Raw genomic sequence first — 20,751 nt, 5'->3', positions numbered from 1 at the left:
TTTTCCTCACCCCACGTGACACCAACGACCTTGTCCATTTATAACCGCACCCAGCAACTATTAGCGGGAAACTTCAAATTCTAAACCAACTTCAAAAATAAATAAATTAATCTCTGATTCAAATTCAAAGTTCCAAAGCCTTGCTCTTCCTTCCCTTGCACTCTTCATTTTTTCTGAATCTTCCATTGCACTCTTCTTCCTTCCCAAATTTTCACACAACTATTTTTTTATCTATATAAATTCCTTCAGCCCATGTATCCTACGTATTCGACGAAAGTCCCTACTGACCCATCAAACAAATTGCAAAATCCTTTTTCATCCTCGAAGTTCCTCTTTGCGGTTACAAGATGCATGTTGTCAAAAGAGACGGGCGCCAAGAGCCGGTACGCTTCGACAAAATCACGGCCCGGCTAAAAAGGCTGAGTTACGGGCTCAGCGTTGAGCATTGCGACCCAGTTCTTGTCGCGCAGAAGGTCTGTGCTGGACTCTTCAAGGGTATCACCACCACCCAAGTTGATGAGTTGGCTATGGAGACTGCGGCCGCCATGACCACGAACCACCCGGATTATGCTTTGGTTGGTATTTGTGATTAGTTAAGCTCTATGGGTTTCTTGAATATTGGAGTATTATGGTTAGATTGATAATTATAGATGTGGTTTATGAATTTTACAAGCTCATTTTTCTGTTTGCTGCTGAGTTTGGTACTTGGGCTATAACTGTTTTTGCTTAAATTTTAATATTTTCGTGTGGTTCCTTGAAAATGTGATACAGTTGGCAGCAAGAATCGCAGTTTCGAATCTGCATAAGAATACAAAGAAGTCATTTTCAGAGACGTGAGTGTCCTACACCTGATTTTTGTTTAGTTTGTGTAATTTGATATGACTTATTCCAGTTTTGAAGATTGTTTTGCATTTGAGCAATGCCATGTAGCGAAGGAAGTGATTTTGTGTGCATGGTTGATGCAGGGTAAAAGTCATGTACAATTATACTGATAAGAGGTCTGGGCAGAAGGCTTCTCTTGTTGCTGATGACGTCCATGAAATAATCATGAAGGTACTTGCACATTGATACAAACCCAAAATGATTCCTCGGCTTTACTCTCAAAGTATAGTCATGACCTGTCTCTTATCAATATTACTCATTGCCATGTAATTTGTAACCGAGTTAGTTTGGTTTCATTGCTTCTTCTTCTTCTTTTTAAATTATTTTAGTATTTTATTACTTTGACAAGTTTCTGAAACTCAACTAAGCATATGTTCTACCTATTTTCACAAGATTCAGTATCATAATTTTTTTGTGACTAAATTGTAACTGCACAGGTGGCCTTTTATATACTCTTTATATTGCAGTAAAAGAGTGAAACCAATAGATGTTTGGATGAAAAGTTCTAAGTATGCTGTTTTCTAAGATCCTCATCTTGTATCATTGAGGAATATATCTATTGAATTCGATATTTTTTTGGTTTCAGAATGCTGCACGTCTAGACAGTGAGATGATATATCACAGAGATTTTGATTATGATTATTTTGGCTTCAAAACCCTTGAGAGGTCGTATCTTTTAAAGGTCGATGGGAAGGTTTTGGAAAGGCCACAACACATGTTAATGAGGGTTGCTGTTGGTATCCACAAAGATGACATTGACTCTGTTCTGAAGACATACCATTTGATGTCTCAGCGCTGGTTCACTCATGCCACCCCTACCCTTTTTAGTGCAGGAACTCCACAGCCACAAGTACTATTGTGCAGTTTCAGTTTTCCTTCACTTTTTAATTGTGATGCTCATTTTTTCTGACTACATACTCGTGTCATATCCTTTCTTACTTTCAGTTTTTTTTTTCTTTTTCAATATGATTTGGCAGATGAGTAGCTGCTTTCTTGTGTGCATGAAAGATGATAGCATTGAGGGAATATTTGATACCTTGAAGGAGTGTGCTGTTATCAGCAAATCAGCTGGAGGAATTGGTCTCTCTGTTCATAATATCCGTGCAGCAGGTAGCTACATTCGTGGGACAAATGGGACTTCCAATGGCATTGTTCCTTTGCTTCGAGTGTTTAATGACACTGCTCGTTATGTTGATCAAGGGGGAGGCAAGAGAAAGGGTATTTTTGCAAGGCCTTACCAAAACAGTCACTGACACATGGCGGCACACTGTAATTTTAATATGATAAATTTTGTGGCATTTTTCAGGGGCTGTCACTATATATTTGGAGCCATGGCATGCTGATGTCCTAGAGTTTCTAGATCTTAGAAAAAATCATGGAAAGGTACTTTTGGAGGGGTTCAGGAGCTTTATTATTTTCAAACAGATAAAGTACTTCCTTATATTTACAAAAGCATCCTAATTTTGGCCGTGACTAATGTTTGTTTACCCACAATTAATTCCCCCCCTCTCTAAATTATTGTTGTTGTTTTCTTATTTCTTCCTCACAATTATAATTTTACTGTGTTTGCAGGAAGAGCATCGGGCTCGAGATCTTTTTTATGCTCTTTGGATACCTGATCTTTTTATGGAAAGAGTCCGTAGTGATGGGCATTGGTCTTTGTTTTGCCCAAATGAGGCTCCAGGTTTGGCTGATTATTGGGGAGAAGAATTTGAAAAGTTGTACACCCTATATGAAAAGGAGGTAAATTTGATCATTTGCCTTAAAAATACAGCATATAGATGCCTTTGCTTCAGAAGCGACAATTAGATCATTTTTTTTGTGGACTCAGGGAAGGGCAAAGAAGGTCATATCTGCTAGGAAACTCTGGTTTGAAATTTTACATTCCCAGATCGAAACTGGAACTCCTTTTATGCTTTTCAAGGTGCATAACTAACACAGACATCTCATTATTTGACAATATTTTGCTTTGGTTTCTTGATTTTTTTTTTGTCCTCTCCAGGATTCTTGTAATAGGAAAAGTAACCAACAGAATCTGGGCACCATCAAATCCTCAAATCTCTGCACTGAGATTATTGAGTTCTCAAGTCCGACTGAAACTGCAGTTTGCAATTTAGCATCCATTGCTTTACCACGATATGTAAAGGAAAAGGTGGATCTTTCAACTTTCATTTATCGTTCCGAGTAACTTTGTTCCTCTTTCATTAATATGTTAATCAACATGTTTGCTTGCTTGGCGTAGGGGGCTCCTGTTGAGTCACACTCATCTAAGCTGATTGGTAGTAGAGATTCGAAGAACCGATATTTTGATTTTGACAAACTTGCAGAGGTTTGTTTTTTAACAAACAAATCCACCCACAAGCCTGTGTCTATCTTAAGTACTCTTGTATTAAACCTGTATGTGGAAACTTGTATGTGGTTACCCATACTGTATTTCTTGTCTTCATACAAACCGATCAATATATTGTATCTCAGGAATTCAAATTTTAATTTGTTTTTCCTCCATGTGTTTCTCTGACAGGTTACTAGAGTAGTTACTGCAAATCTCAACAAAATAATCGATATAAATTACTACCCCGTTGAAACAGCAAAAAGGTCAAATTTACAAAACAGGCCAATTGGCATTGGGGTTCAGGGTCTTGCTGATACCTTCATCCTACTTGGCATGGCATTTGATTCACAAGAGGTAAAGCTCAAATCTGTCATACTTATTTTGGTCACTTTAAGGTGCTCCACTAGATTTAGTCTGGTGGCTTGTATTGCAGGCCCTGCAGTTGAACAAAGACATATTTGAAACCATATACTACCATGCACTGAAAGCTTCTTCTGAGTTGGCTTCAAAATATGGCCCTTATGAGACGTACCATGGGAGTCCTCTGAGCAAGGTATGTGTTGCTAGTTTATTATATTAATAATGTGTTTGTACAATTCTGCTCCAACACCTTTCCTCATTCCTTGGAAACGAAGGAACCAGGGGGGGGGGGGGGGGGGAGGGGTTGTGTTGGGGGGGGTGTGGGGGATGGGTATTTGACTTCTACCCAACCATTTTACATAAGATGTAATGTTGCCAAATTGTTATACCAAGAGGATGTGTGCTGCTATGCTTTTGTGGCGCATATGTTGGCTTAATTCATCCTCATTTGGGCTAAAATGGACAGTTTTACCTGAATGATCCCTCTTTCCTTATAAATAGATTGAAACATTTAGGGAATTGCAGTTCTTTTTGTTAGTTAGGTGGGCATTATGTCTTACTTGAGAAACTGATAATTAGAAAAGTTCTTTTTTGTCAAATTATTTTTTTTCCTCTTATTTCAGTTTATCCTTTAAGATTCTAGCAAATTGCCGATAGCATGGATTTTGCAAACCTTGCTTGAAGCTTTCAATCTATGCATGCGGTGTGCCTGCAGATACCATCTCGAGATATAACAATCTTTCTTTGCTTTCCTTTAGGGAATTCTTCAGGTGGACATGTGGGGTGTAACACCGTCAGATCGATGGGATTGGGCTGCTATTAGGGAAATGATCTCAAAAAATGGAGTAAGAAATTCCCTTCTTGTAGCACCTATGCCCACTGCTACAACCAGCCAAATTCTCGGTAACAATGAGTGTTTTGAGCCTTATACCTCCAATGTATATGCTCGCAGAGTTTTAAGGTATGGTTTTCCTTAATTTACAGCTTCCTCTAAACTCAACCAGTCTCTGCCGCCTAACCCTTTTTTCCTCTCAGTGGTGAATTTATTGTAGTGAACAAACACCTCCTTCATGATCTAACAGAAATGGGTCTTTGGTCTCATGCTCTTAAGAACAAGATAGTATATGAGAATGGCTCGGTTTTGAAGATTCCTGAGATTCCTGAGGAACTGAAAGCTATTTACAAGTATTAATATTTTCTTTTTGTTTATGCTTTTAACTTCTTTGCTAAAATCTTGATCTGATGCTAAGGAAGTATCGCTTCATAATATCAGGACTGTGTGGGAAATTAAGCAAAAGACATTGGTTAACATGGCTGTTGATCGTGGATGCTACATTGATCAGAGTCAGAGTCTGAATATTTACATGGACCAACCAGATACTGGGAAGCTAACTTCCCTGCATTTTTATGCTTGGTCTAAGGTATCAACTCTTACGCAATGTTTGTAAGTCAAATTGAATGCATCTCTCATGGTCTTACAAATCGGCCCTAATTTAGCAATTCTAGTTTCCCCCCATTTTCATCCTTAGATGGGCAGTGTTTATAACCATTGATTATTTAATTTATTACTATTTACTATTATTTTATTTTTCCACACATGCAAGGGTCTAAAAACGGGAATGTATTATCTGAGAACACGTGCAGCAGCTGATGCTATCAAATTCACTGTTGATACCTCTGCCCTCAACAATGTAATTTATACTTATGTTGATTATCAAAGTAGGGATGATCCGTCATCTGGAATGGGGTCATCACAAGAAAAGAAGTCATCACCAGTTGGAAGTAATAAACTGAAACAACTGTCGCATGGCATGATATTCTTATAACCTATAGTGATGGCTCCATTTATTGTGGTGGTTCCATTCCAGAGATGGAGATATATTGGTAGTAGAAAGGAATTTCCTTCATGGCACTTCCAGCATTGCCCTTTTATTTGACTCTTCTACTTTTAATGTGGTGAAACAGGAGAATGCTAAAAGGGTGGACGATGATAGTAAGGCTGAGATTGCTCAGGTAGTGTGTTCATTGCAGAATCGAGAAGAGTGCATGGCTTGTGGGAGTTAAAGTTGTCTTGTAACAAATATTTGAATAATGTTCTTTCTGATGAGAAGTGGGGGCAATGCTTTTTGGCAATGATCTTGGCACAAAATATAAATGAAGAAGTTTTTTAATGGGGCAAGAGTGGAGTGTAGTTAGAAGTTTTTGCTGCCTTTTTTGAACTGTTAACTGGCTCCTGTGAATTTGCAGTTATCTCTCTCTTTGTAGCACAGAAGTCTTTTCTAGTAGGGTTTAGAATTTGAGAACTGCAAGAACTATGAATGTATATGGAAGGCATTTGCCAAAAGGTGCATATGAAAGACATGTTCCATATTTCTGATAGTTGCCAAGAGACCACGATTGATTTCTCTTTCTCTTTTCTTGTTGGATGCTCGTGTTCCTGACTTGGGGAAACCATAAGGCCAACTCTATTTTTGTTTTTTAGATTCTTATGGTTCTTGTTGACGGACCGTGGACCTTTTTTTTTTCTATTGGGCCTTGAGTGAAATTATTGGATTGGTCGGAGGTGGAGGATTCCAAGGAGGCACCTTATTCTTTTGAGATTTGACTAACTTTCATGAGAAAGAGAGTGAAATTAAATTTAGACCGTTAGAAAAACTATAACACATATGTTATAGTTCTTTTTACGACACCTAATCCAAATCCATTATTTTGCATCAAATGGCTTGTGCTAGAATTGCAATATGTTTTACTAAATTGGTTGGTCCTTATGTTCCCAACGGGCACTAACAATAACCCTACCCCTAGCTAGTTCTCACCAACTAATTCTCGTCAATTCCCTGATGTATTATAAACCCCGACCCTAATTTCCTGAACACTAGAAAATCACCCTTTGACATCCTACATCAAAGTTACAGCAGTTTTTAAGTAATATATATTGTAAATGAATTGAGCTTCTTTTTATTGCCCTATATATGAGTTTTCCTAGTAAATCCATAACCTTGATAAGGGCTTTCGAATTTGAAGGATGAGAAGGTCTTGGCAAAGGCCACAAAGGCATGATACTATTCCTCACTTTTTAATTTTCTCAATATTTTTACTTTTTACATTACTTCTTCAGTATCTTTTAACTGGCTCCTGTGAATTTGCAATTATTTCTTTGTAGCACTTAAGTCTTTTCTAGTAGGATTTAGAATTTGAGAACCGCAAGAACTATGAATGTATATGGTGTTAAACTACCATTCATCCCAAAAGCTTAAGGAAGAGGTAAATTTAATCACTTAACCATTATTTTAACAGTCTCCCTCACGTGTGGGCTCAAACTTTTTTTTAATAGGTAAGGCCCAACACATTAAATATTTAATTGAAATGGGAGGTGAATTGACAGAGTCAATGTTCGATCTTAGGACTTTTGGCTCTGATACCATGTTAAATCACCAGTTGTTCCAAAAGCTTAAGCTGATAGGAAGAGGTAAATTTAATTACTTAACCATTACTTTAACATATGGAAGGCATTTGCCAAAAGGTACATATCACTTTTTATTACTATTCAAATAAAAAAAAATCACTACAAAACAAAATTTTTTCATTTTTTCATTTTTTCATACCAAACATTCTTACTTTTTTTTTTCCACATCAATCAATTTTGCTACAGTTACATAAACTATAACCCCAAAAGCCTTTTTCCAAACAGAGCCGTGATTCGCTCACCAACCAAAAGAATGAGGTCAAATTTGAATCTGTACATTGGTTTTGAAAGTTAATGCTCATTACAGTGACCTGTCATTCGAGTTAGGACAAAATTGCAAGACTTAAAAACTCTCTTGACTCCATCAAATTGGAGCTACTTGCAATCTTGGTTGACAGAGTCTTTGGTTATTATTCATCACACCTTTATTAGGTTGAGTTAATGCTTAGATACTGCAATGACAGATAAGAGGATGAGTATTTTTTTTTTTTTTGGATCCTGATAAGAGGATGAGTATTAAACATGGGAGAAAGATTTGTTGCTCAACTTGTGGAGAATGAGTTGATATTGATAGGAAAATGAGTTGATGTCGATGGGTTTGGTACAATCACTTCTCATGCTTTCGGCTTGGAGCCAAGTCATGTAAACATGTGTGGATTAGTGGATCATCTGTAATAGGCTCATCAATATCTTACTTCCAAGTACAAGTACAAGTAATCCCTTGGAATCTTTTAGAAATTAATTTAATTCAATATATATTAAAGCACTTTTTTTTTTCTTTTTTTTTTTAATTTCAACGTAACTATAGTAACACGTTACCAGTCGAGGAACTTAAACAAGCCTACAATATAAGAAATCCGAAAAACGGGAGGAGCATAACCTGATTCTAACCTCAATTAAAATGAGTATTTTTTTTTTATATTTTTTATTTCACTTGAAATTGAAATGTGCCTATTCGGACTTAAAAAGGCATATCGATAAAAAAGAAAAAGAAAAAAGTAAACAATGATTAATGGGTAAAGTCTAATTTCCTTAACACCCCAAATGGGAATAGAATACTTCTCTTACTACTAAAGCGTGATTGTCATTGAGTGATGGAGCCCCACATGCACTACATCGTTATCCAAACACGTCAAAGCCTTTTGGGATTTGTCGCTTGAAACTTTTTTCTGCATTGCTCTTACAATATTTGTACTCTTAGGTTAGGTTTAGGTGTACGAAGAATTTGTTTATTTGAAGAAAAAAGTATTTGTTTGGTAAAAAAAATTAAAAGCATTTTTAAGGGTTTAAAAATAGTCAAAACGTATTTTTGGTAAAAGTTTCATTTTTAAGCTTTTGTCAAAAAACGCCATTTGATTTAAAAATTCTATTTCTCAAACATAATTCTAAACATCCTGAGAACTTAAATTTTTTATAAATTAAATTGTAAAAATTTGTATAATTCAAAAAGTTATGTATATTTTGAGTACGTGAAAAACACATACTATTAAAAGAACTGTTTGCCGAAAATATCGGGATAAATAACTTCCTATCAAGCAATTGAATGGACAAAATTTTCTTCCTATCTAATCTATCATTGTCATTATTTTATTAATTAGTATGATTGTTTAGATCATGCGCAAGTCTAATTAGTTTGTTGCTTTTGGAAAGCATAAAAATTACTTACTAATTAGTAATTTGGGGGTAAAGTGGCCTTTGTTTTTATGCCATGATCCTGTTCCTACTGGCTTTGAATTGTCATGTAAAAGTGAAAACCACAGTCGACATTTTCAGTTTCGTGGAAATCTCCTGTCGCTCCTTTATGCCTGTTGTGTTGGTCCATGGAAATGATGTATTTATACTCTTTTTCTAGACGTTCAATGAACTCATCTTTGGTCTAAATAATTAAATGCATTGTTTTCCTTTTCATAATTCTTTGGTTTTATAGCTTGGAAATTTTTTATGTGACCAAAGAATATTCAAATTCTGTCTAATGCCTGTGTTGGAAAAATAAGGAGAACGAGTAGATTTATTCAAGATTTCTACAAACAATCAGGGGATTGTAGGAAGTATTAGCACATGATATAGAAATAAAATCAATCCACACCCACTTGCTAAAAAAATATGTTGGACTTGGCTCGTTTGACAACGTTTTTTTAGAATGTTTCAAAAACATTAAATGCAAACACAAAGCACTCGAAACTACTTGTACCTCTACGTGACATCATAACATATTTTTAATCAAAAAGAAAGCAAAAGCCGGGATATAAAAAGTTTTAGATGAAAGTTGATCGATACTTTGGTATTTAGGTATTTATTTAAGATGAGCGTAGAATAATTTCATCTTATTGCTGTGTTCTTTGCCCATGGTTTCTTAAGGTTGAAGATTCACATAACCATCTTGAATCTGCTGGTTCTGTTTTCTTTGTACAAGTACTTTTGTTTTCCAACGGATTGCCGGATTGGACTTTGAAGCACATGGTTGAACCATTTTTTCTAGCTCCTTTCAACGTTGGATTAAAGTTGGTCGTCGAAAGTTTGTCGTGAGAGTTATTTCTTTTTCTAATGGAATAGTCACTCTACTTATCAAACAATCCAATTTATTTATTCTTTATTCTTTAACTCATAATCTTGGGCTAAGGTAGGTTAGCTGGGTTCTACCTAATTATCTCCTTTTATGTAATTTGAAAAGTCCTAGTCCACTCGGCTTACACCTAGGCTTTAAAGAGTGTACGTTAAATACCTCGGTACTCACAAATAAATAAGAGAATAGAATCCATTTTATTTGATTAGTAATTCTTCTGCACGTAGTTAAATAAACTTTAAAATTAGACCATATCACCATAAATAAGATATATGGTTGTCTTAATGTTATTTATTTATTTATTTTAACTAGAAACCCAAGGATTTTTTTCTTTTCTTTTTTTTTTTTAAACCCAAGGACTAGTGGTGGGTGGCCTACTACGAAGTGAGCAAACTAGAAGATTTGTGATTAATTAGAAAGCCGAGGAAAAACTATAATATTTAATGTGAATAGAAACCCCATGACTTCTTGTTGGTAGCCTACTAACAAGGCTGCCTTAATTTCTAGATGCAGCTTAGAGCAGGCAACTTTTTTCTGATAATTAATTGTATCTCTAAAAGAGGTCCACAGCTCATCTTGTAGTTGGATTCTATGCCTGGCTGATTGAATGTATCTACCTACAACTCTTTAAATCTTAATGAACTTATCTTAACTTATTTATTACAAGTTAAATTGGCTATTTATAATTATGAGTGGCCATTTGAATATGGTAACAACAATAATGATGATGATGACCATACCATACAAACCGATCCTCTTGTTAAGATTTAAAATTGATATATCTAATGGTGTGTATGAAGTTAATACTAACACACATTTTTAAAATTTAAATAATGTGAAATCATATTTACCGTTAAATGCACCAACTTTAAATTATGACTATGAAATTGGTTCAATTAATTTCATTTAAAATGAAGAGGATCCTTCTCACATATAGGACTATTAGAAATAGAGTTCATTTAAAGGCAAGAATCAACATAAACAATTTAGGATAAATTATATTTACCCCTCAATCTACTAACTAATTTATAACGTTTCTCTCACTCTTTCAATTTTTGCAATGCCTCATCCAATGATCTACCATTAGGGTTACCACGTCCCTAATCGGCTAGAAAATTCTATTAACTCATAAGGCGAATGCAAATAATTTATAATTTAAATTGTTAATAATTCAAATAATAAAATTACTAAAAATCCCTATCCGAACAAGATTTCGCCATGGGATATGATCTGACCGAAAGTCTTTACCCTTCAACGCCCATAATCATTATTGGGGATCTGTAAGATGAGTGGTAAAAGTATCCAACGCCAGAATATCAGTGATAAAAGTAGTACAGCAGATTTAGGCTTATCAAGTTGCTTTACTCAAAGCTTCCCATGGAGGTCGCATCTAATTTAGGTTAATTAGTTGTGCTTAATTACTCAAATAATGCCTATAATTGGTGCTTCTTTCAATACATTTATGATCAATTACAATAATTCTCATCTGCATTTTGGTCCCAACTTTTTTTCTAATTGATTGCACCGAAAATCTAGCCTGGGGGGATGTTAGATTTTATTTAAATTAATTAACTAAAATTATTTATTGTCTGAGATTTTAAATAGCCACGAAAGAGAGAAGAGGGCTAGCTGCCTAACGGTAACACATAAGTGTACTGGCTTTTGGCGCTATAATGTATACATACACATCAAAGTTAATCTAATTGTTGGAGGTGGAGGGTGTTAAATAGCCCATTCAGGTGGGGGGGGAATAGTTTCTAAGATGTAGTTCAATTGGTTAGGACCACGTCTCATAAAGCGGAAATTACTAGTTCGAATCCCTCTCTCTGCTATTGTGAGGACATATATATATATATATATATATATAAAAAAAAAAAAAAAAAGGTGGGTGGGAATAGTGGACCATGAATCAATTTGGACCATTGAGATGAATTGATTAACATTATAGATATGTCCTTATTAGTTATTCCCAAAAACACATCTTTTTGGCTTGTTCCTGGACAACGAATATTATCTTTGAGAGTTGTATGTTTTGATGTTTTATGTAATTTCTAAGAGTTGTATGAGTTGATATTTTATTAATGAAAGCATAAGAATTCACTTAAAAAAAAAAAAAAAATCTTTTTTCTATTCCATACAATTTTTTGTGTTCTTCTCATTCTATGGGTATTTTTTCAGTTACTCTAAATGCTACTTTAGAGTAATTTTCGGGCTTCTTTGTATCGTAAGAACAATTGTGCCTAATATTCTTAGCACTATATAAAATTAACGAAATAAGTTACAAAAAAAATTATGATTGTGACCCGGCCGTAAAGTCCTTATAAATTGTCTTCATACTTTTCCCCTAAGAGAGAGGGAGAGAGGTGGGGGGAATCAACATGGCCAATTGAGTATTTCAATCTTATATGTACGAACCTTTCGTATCACGTGGCTTTACAGATCTAATGATAATTTCTTATTTATAAGAAGACAAAAAAAATATATATATATATATATATATATATATATATATATAACATCTTCCTTTAAAGTGACACTGGCTTTTTTTTTTTTTTTTTTAGAGAGAGAGACACAATATGGCATCTTAGTTCAAAATCAAGCCACTTTCCGCTTTTAAATTACTATTTTTAGTGTATAAATTAGAGATAAGGTACGAAGTACGTACGGAATGTGGACCATTAAGTCAAGCGTGCCAAGCTGATGATCTTTCTCCTCTTATCATATTTCAAATCAAAACCAGAACTAGAATATTGGCCCACTTCAGAAGATAAAACCCATATCATTAATTTATTATCAAGTATAAACTAAAATAAGAAAGCTTTCCAAAAGAAGTGTTTTTTTTTTTTATTCCTTATTTTAATTTTCAAACAAATAGACTTTTTCCTCAAAAAAAAAAAAAAAAAAAAGTAGAAAGTAATGGTGTGTTGGGTTTCAACTTTCAACATCTCTCATTTAATTCTCTATCAATATTATTAAGCAATATTCTCAAAGGGGTTGGCATGCAGCCACGTTTTTTGGGCCGTATCCATAAAGTCATGAACATATGCAGCTTTTTTGGATTTTTGTCCTTTGAAATCTTCTCAACTTTGAATCTGATCTCCTTCAGTCGCCACCAACCCACATGCCCAAATCCCATCTCCATTTTATCTTTCATTTTCGAATAATCTATACTTTGACTGGGATTCTGGGAATATAAATAAATTAATATATCATTCATATAAATATTTTAGTAGACTGAAATTCTTTGTTTGTGTATTTTTCTCCTTTCATTAATTTGTTTTTATCATCTGATAAATATCTCATGTCACAGTTTGGAACACAAAAAGAGCAGAAATACTTAATTTAGAAGATGGTGATATTATGAATTGAGGTTGGGTCCCAGAAAAAAAACAACCAAAAGGAGCATGTTTTGGTCGACAATAGCTGCCACTTCCCACTTTCCTTGAAGGTGTGGAAATGATCAAAGCTAATCTATTACTGCAGCCTTATAATAACTGAAATTTGAAGAAAAAAAAAAAAAAAAATTGCCATAAGAACTGTGGATGATGTGACTGGGGGATTCAAGTCTCTTTGATTGCAAATCTAATTTTGTCTTTATCTATTGGATAGGTTTTCTTTAAATTGTGCAGGATAAATTTATATGGGTGAAGATAAATAGGCCGGGGTGCTTAAATTTTTTTTTTTTTATATTAAAATATTAAAAAAAAAAAATTGCTGCATGGCATTCTTAGCACGCGTGTGCTCTAAATCACGACTCAATTTATATACATGGTTTTTTTTTTTTTTTTTTTAATACTATTACTATAGTAGGAGGAAATTCTATTTAAATTTGGGACAGCGCGTATAGCGGAGATGGAAAAAAATATGAAAATCATTGTGTAATTGAAAAGGTTTTAAATTAGGAACGTGATTTGCCAAAATATGCTACAGATTTAAAAATTAATTGGGACGGTGACATTCAAAGAATTAAACAAATCATATATTAGATTTAGATGAAAGAAATTTCTCATTGTATTTATGATTTTGTTTTGGTAGAGCAACATTCTAAATAAATAAAGAAGCATTGTTATTAGAAACAAAAGAAAAAGAAAATAGATGCATAACAATTTTATAGACACTCAGTTTGAAGAAAAATTCATGGAACGAGTTGCTTAGCAACATGAACTTTCTTTTAAAGAAAATTTGCTTTGATAACTTGAAGGGAATATGATCATCTCAATTTCATGTAAATGAAATGGAAAAGAGTTATTTCATAGTCAAAGATTTTATTTTGTTGCATCTAATGGTAAATATGTTGTCACGTTATTTAGAAATTTTAAATAACGTGACAGTATATACATTGTTAAATGTAACAAAATAAAATCTTGACCATGAAATGATTCATCGATCTATTTTACTCGACATTGAGAGGATCCTTGACCAACTTGAAATCGCAAATGGTTAAAATTGCACTTAAATTATGTAGAACACTTAGAATCCACAACTCAATGAGTTACATGTGTCTGAGCCTATGCTTGACATGGTGGTTGACTCTGATTTTCAATGATACAAAACTCAGGTATAACTCACTTTTGAAAATCGACTTGCAAGAAACACTACTTAAAAACACCGTTTTGGCGTCGATTAGTTTTGCTTCATTTGGTTCAAACGACACATAAGTTTAAATGGGACGTCGTTTATTATGAAATGGCGTTAACTTCTTGTTGTTTATCATGTAAAACATTTTAATCCATATGAGTCATTTAGGATCATTACGTTGATTTCTATCTAAACAATTCAATCTCTAAATTCAAAAGTTGTTATTCTAGCGTGTAAATGAACAGAAGTTACACTCATAATCAAATTAAAATTGACATGAGTGTGATTTGATTGCCTTCTTTTCATTTTAACGTGGTGATAGTTATGAGTTGGATTGAATTAAGCCGCAATATAAATAATAATGATTGTGATAAACGTTTCATAGAGTGGCATTATTGGATTCACCGTATCTGGTGCTACTTCTCATATATTTTGGCACCTACCTCGTTATTTTACAAATCATTCATAAAATCATTTATAGAGGATATATATATTTTTTCATTTTAGATTGCAAAAGGGGCATAGCTAATGGTAAATTGGGGAACTATTCCAAAAATTAACATATTTGAAAACATTACAAAAAGAATGGTAGTTGTGTTAGGAAGTCTATTACATTTCTCAAACTACTACGATTCGAAAATAAGAGAGTACAAAAAAAGTAATCACAAAAATACAAAAATTTACATGGCTCACCACTAAAGACTGAGTCTACATAATTTTAGTGATGTTCCACTATTTTCGAGAGAAATAATACAGGAGGCGTTAATGTCAGACTGAGTTTATCTCTTCGCCACTAGTAAGATGCCTGATTAGACGTCCAAACCTCCGCTCCATGGACTATGAAGTGTTCATAAATTTAATAATAATAATAAATAAATAAAAAATCAAGTTCCACGTAGCCTAACAAGTCGGAGAAAAGTCATTAAATAGTGTTAGATCTATGAAAAAATGCATTTCGATCTATAGAAGATATCCTAATTTTGTGAGGTGTAAAAGGTCCTTCAAACAGAATTCAAACTGCTTTTTCGATTTTCAAATGTCGGTCATGAGCGATCATTATCTGGACCAACTTCCAGTTTATTGGGATCGTTGCTTTCAGGAAGTAAAATCACGTGCAAAAACTTAAAAAGTAGCGGCTGATTCGTTCGAGCACGCTAGCTGCTGAGTGGATATGGCGAAGCAATCTGAAAGAGCCACTCGTTGGAGACGATAACAGGCATTTTCTTTCCAGAAAAGGGGAGAGAAGAAAAGGAAAAGCATCACATAAGACATGGTTAATTAATTCCTGTGAAAAACATGTTTGAATTTTTGATGGCGCCATTTCCTTTATCAAAGGCAATACGTGGCATTGTCATCCAAAGTCCATCGGGAAAGTCCTGGTCATTTTATGGCTATGGTTCTTTTTTTCTTGCTTTTGACCGATATAGTTATAATTATGAAGTGATTGAGATCTCTTACAATCTCAATGTTTGAATTGCAGTGTAATTTGGATCTTTCATGAAAAGAGGACTGCGTCTCTGCATTTTAATCCGTTTGAGACAGATATCGCAAATGGCTATAATAATAATATGAACATTTTTGACTCTACATCCCTCAGACTATTTGTAATAATCTGCAGTCATACAAAGCGTTAAAATGTACTTGCAAGAAAAAAGGAAACATTTGGCAAAGCAATTATAGACATGGCCACCCACATGGGCGAAATTAAGATTGTTTGTCTGAGGGGATCTGAACCTACCTAAATAAATAAATACATAGATTATAGATATGAAGAGTTGTAAAGTAAAAAACTAAATCATTTAGCCATCTAAATAGTAAAAAAGTCATCACAAGCGGGATTATGGTATACAAAATAATATATTTATATGGATTTTAATAAACTTGGGGCCACCAAAACCCTTCGACTCTTAAGATAGATCTGACCTGATTCTAGATGCCTATTTTTAACGAATTAAGCCATATACGAGTTAGTACGGTAATCTATATATACAAAACGACTAGGAATCTTTGGTAAGAATTAAACCAAAATTTGGTCTCACACCTTAGGGAAGTCGTCAATTTTGTAGAGTATATGTTACAATATTACCACCTCTAAATACACATTTCCATTTAATAATGTGTAAATATGTTTATACGAGTAGTGTTATACACCACACTGCCACACCAGTGTGAGTGAACAATACTCACGTCAGGTGGTGTGGCATCAATGATTCAAAAAGAAAAGATAAGTATTGTTTACTCATACCATGTGGCGTATGACACTATTTATGTTTACATCGTTGATTGAATCGAATTAAGATTCTCTCTAATTAAATTCAGTTTAAAGAGTAAAAAAATAAAAATATTCTTCAAATATAACTAACTGAAGACATGAAAAAAAGTACGAAATATTATGAAGGTAATATGACCTTTTATTGGATTTGTTCCACGTGTAAAGCGAAAAAAGGAATGAAAGCTTTTGTTCAATGGATTGTGTACAAACGAATAAGAACGTTCTGTCCTCGTGCGAATGAATTATTCGTTTTACAAAAATAATCAACCGACAAAACGTGGATAAAGAAGAAAACAATAAAATAATGGTTCTTGATTTTTGAGAATATTAATAAAAATTGAATGGGTGACACAAACTAAGAGTAAAGTACAGCTCCTGATTTTTTAGAATATTAAAAAGAGAATTTATATGCATAAAAAAATTAAAGAAAAATAGAGAATTCAATATTTGTCAATTAAGTACAGCTCCTGCTTCCGGGAAATTTATTAAATGTATATTTTTTTCAACTACGCCTAATCAGGCATACTAGCTACAAGTGTGAAGAGACAGAGAGTAGCCATGGCATGCCTAACTTTTTTAATAAAATCACGGTTTTCTCCATTACTGTTTTGCTCAACATATTATGAATACTTTATTTATTCGTATTATATTACCATCTTATATTTTAAATCTAATTTATTTATTATATTCTTCTTAAATGTCAATCATTTTTATGTTTTAAATGTTTGGGGTGATTACCAAAGGGGTCAACGTGGATTAAGCTTGAGAATAAACCAATTTGAAGAGTAATTAATCTCACCCTTCAGTTGTACCCAAAATCCTTTGGTTTTTGATCCCTGCCACTCATCAAAATGTAGGGTGCAGATTGTTAGAGATAATATGTGGGTTGTCCTACATTGTCTAAGCGAGAATGAGGCTTTGAGTTGTACAATAAATTGTGGTTGTTACCTGTTGGACCAAATTTTCTCACGCTAGAACATGATCTATAAGAAGCACCTGCAAAAGAGAAGAAAAACAAGTAAAAGAGTTTGTCGGTGTAAGCCAGCAGGAAAAAGGACTTTGGCCTTTGCTATGAACATTGCAACAATAAAAAAAAAAAGGTAATTAGAAGAGTAAATGTAGGTTCTCCAATAAATTTTTCGTTTCATCTATAGAAAAATGCATTTCTATAGAAAATCAGCATGACTTCTTATGTCACAACACCTCTTGCTCTCTTTGAGCCTTTTTGTTCCACAAGAAATTTCAAATCCGAATTTGAACTTTAAAAATATTTAATCATGGTCATATGGTGTCTCATTTGCCACCGTATAATCACTTCTTAATCTCCCAGGCGAAATTAAGTTAAAATAGATTTTCTTTATTGATGTTGATACCGTTCACCATGAGCCACTGTAATCAGCTTCGTTGGCAGCTTTTTTGATTCCCTACTCCCTCTTCAAGAATCAGTTGTGGTATAATTGCTGTTAAGATTTTGTAATTTTATGTTTTTTTGTTCTGTGTTGATTGTTTGCATTATTATGTTCTTACTCATTTTTATTAAAAATATAAAATAAAATAAAATTCCTTCTAACTTTTCAAATGTCGGTCTTAAAGACGAAGATACTATCATTATCTATACCAACTTCCAATTTATTGGGATCGTTTCAAGAAATAAATCACGTGCGGAAAAGCTAAAAGCAATGGTTGAATTGGTATGGGCAGGCTGATCATCACGAGTAGATATGAGAAGCGATGTGAAAGAGCCACCTGTTGGAGACATGCACTTCTTACTAAATGTGCACCAGAAAATAGGTGGAAGAAAAGCAGAAAAGCCTTTTGTGAAAAACATGCTTGATTAATTTTGAATGCCAGTTTCTTTATTAAAGACACATTCAATATAACACGTGACATTGTTATCCAACAGTCCAAATTAACATTATTTTTAAAAAGCCATGGTCATAGTATGGTGATGGTTCTTATTTCTCCTACTTTTTGACTCCGTCGATTATAGTTATGATCCGGGATATGCTATAATTAGGGTGTTTGAATTATACTGTGATAAGGGTCTTTCATAAAAAAAATAAAACAAAAACAAAAAACAAAACGAGGATTATAACTTGTTGGGTCATGGATTAACTTCATAAGGTCCAACAGATCTGAACCTGATTTCTGCAAGTCTGCAGACTTGACAAAGCCTCGGATGGCTTAGCCAGATGAGGTCTCGGACGCCTAGTTCGAGACTCAACTCATGGGTCGAAATAGTCAATAACCAAATGGCAGGTCGATCATTCCGCAATAAGGATATATCTATATTCTATTTAAATCAGGTGATCTTATCCCACATTCGATAAGATCATCTACAATGTAGACCCGCTATCAATATATCAACTATCCTTATACAAACGAGATAGGCCATCATTCAAATTTAAAAGGTTATCTACACTGATTAGGATGCATATTAGTTGTCAGCGCCTAAGTCAGATCACTGACTTAGGCATCGGAGTATCCTGCCGGAGCACCACTGGGATTCTAATCCTATTGTTTGCTCTTGTGTAAAGGCCAGACGCATCGTTGGTCGAATACTGCGACATCACCCGAAGAGTGTGTCACGTTCCTCCTCAAAAAACTGTGCATCCGGAACAATTACTGCATCAAAAAACTGTACATCTGGAGCACCACTGCACCCTAAATCATCCGGAACAATTAAACCTTATAATCTTCATAAATAACCGGAAGACAAACATTTTGGCTACATAACTCTCAAACTATTTGTAACATTCTAGAGTCGTACGGTAATCCATATATACAAAACTAATACGGATCTTTGGTAAGAATTAAACCCAAATTTGGTATCACTACAACTTACGACCAATCATTTTTTGACATTAAATTTGTCAACACTAAAAAAAATTGACATATACTAAATGGTATTATGTACAAATTAATATATTATAATCTTGAAAAATAATTTGAGAATGATACAATATTATATATTGTGTCATAACAAGATATACATTAACAAGATATATAATATAAAGCTAATAATGATATTTAAGAATATATGCAACTTCATTTTTATCTCTCGTATACCTCATATTGCACAAAACACACGGCAACATATTGTTTATCTAATTCTTTCTAACAATAATACTTATAAATTAAGAATACATCTTCTTTTATCATGAGACCTCATTTTGCACAAAACGTACACGGCAACGTATTATTTATCCAATTCTTTCTAAGCACTAATCCTTATCATTGAATAAGAAAATTGTAAATAAATTCTGTCTAAATTGGGAAATAATTTTTTTTAGAGCACTTAATCCGCTGCCTAGTCATAGGATTTTTTTTTTTTTTTTTTTAAATAAAAAAAAATGATCATGCTTTTTTATAATCCTAGCTAATTCTACAAACGGATAAATCCTATATATTAAGCCCATAAGTTTTTATCTAATTTGAATTTAGTCATTGAGTTTTTAATTTTAAGTTTGTAGTCCTTAGGTTTTGCCTATTTTAAATTGGTCCCTCTATCATTTTTCTGTCAAAATAAGTGGTTTGTCATGTGACATGAGTTTCAATTGAAACACAAACACTCATATCAGCACCTAATATCAATGTCATATTATTAAGCGCTAAGTCATTCATAAAAAAAACAAAAGACCCAACTCTAGAAACAAAAACTATGTTCTTCTTTACCATAATCTTCTAAATTTCTAGCGTTTAAAAAAAAAAAAAAAAAAAAAAAGGTTAACTTTGACGCTAAGATAATTCCTGACGTATTAAATGAAATATACGTAACAAACAGAAAACAGTTATAAATTCCAATTTAAAATTTGAGCAAACACCTAAGAACCTTATTATTGAGACTGAAAATCCAAGAACTACATTTAAATCAAAAGAAATTCATAAGAATTTGGAGGCCAGAGTAAAATATAACACGTATTATGTAATGAGAAAGACATGCACGTTTTTTAAGTGTACCAACAATTGTTGTTGTAGAAAATAGACGCTAGAAGGGATACGATCGCTTCTTACGAAATCTAGGTAGGTAGGGTGGCTTTCAAGGCCTACTAACTGGGGCCCACCCTACATCGCGATCTTCTTAGCTGTACGTCTTCCTTCCACGTGTGAGTTTCAAGTTGACCAACGTCCACGTTGACAAATACATTAACGCATCACATTGGTTCTTAAGCCGTTGCCCAAATCAAAACCCTCCACATCAACCTAGAATACGACAATCCGCACCGAATCATCTCTTAGCAAAAAGGCACAAACTAGCCTTCTATTATACTTGACCTACAAGTTGGGTCCGCCAAATC

At 33.8% G+C, this 20,751-nt stretch overlaps 1 protein-coding gene across 2 annotated transcripts; it reads left to right on the top strand.

The window, feature by feature from the left end:
* On the top strand, nucleotides 1-5,986 carry LOC132184063 (ribonucleoside-diphosphate reductase large subunit). 2 transcript variants are annotated; one of them, XM_059597547.2, is made up of 17 exons: nucleotides 1-575; nucleotides 772-833; nucleotides 966-1,053; nucleotides 1,469-1,732; nucleotides 1,860-2,100; nucleotides 2,189-2,265; nucleotides 2,455-2,625; nucleotides 2,714-2,806; nucleotides 2,885-3,034; nucleotides 3,125-3,211; nucleotides 3,404-3,568; nucleotides 3,648-3,767; nucleotides 4,345-4,535; nucleotides 4,610-4,759; nucleotides 4,848-4,995; nucleotides 5,179-5,265; nucleotides 5,540-5,986. In XM_059597547.2, the coding sequence occupies exons 1-17, from the start codon at nucleotides 348-350 to the stop codon at nucleotides 5,636-5,638; spliced, it is 2,421 nt and encodes an 806-aa protein (XP_059453530.2). In that variant the 5' UTR covers nucleotides 1-347; the 3' UTR covers nucleotides 5,639-5,986. The 2 variants fall into 2 exon arrangements, with proteins under 2 accessions (XP_059453530.2, XP_059453529.2); XM_059597546.2 differs by having other exon boundaries at nucleotides 4,333-4,535.
* The last annotated feature ends 14,765 nt before the right edge of the window (nucleotides 5,987-20,751 follow it).

This window comes from Corylus avellana, chromosome 7 (genome assembly GCF_965113065.1).
Source record: "Corylus avellana chromosome 7, dhCorAvel1.hap1.2, whole genome shotgun sequence".
NCBI lineage: Eukaryota > Viridiplantae > Streptophyta > Magnoliopsida > Fagales > Betulaceae > Corylus > Corylus avellana.
This window is presented reverse-complemented; position numbering and strand designations above follow the sequence as displayed.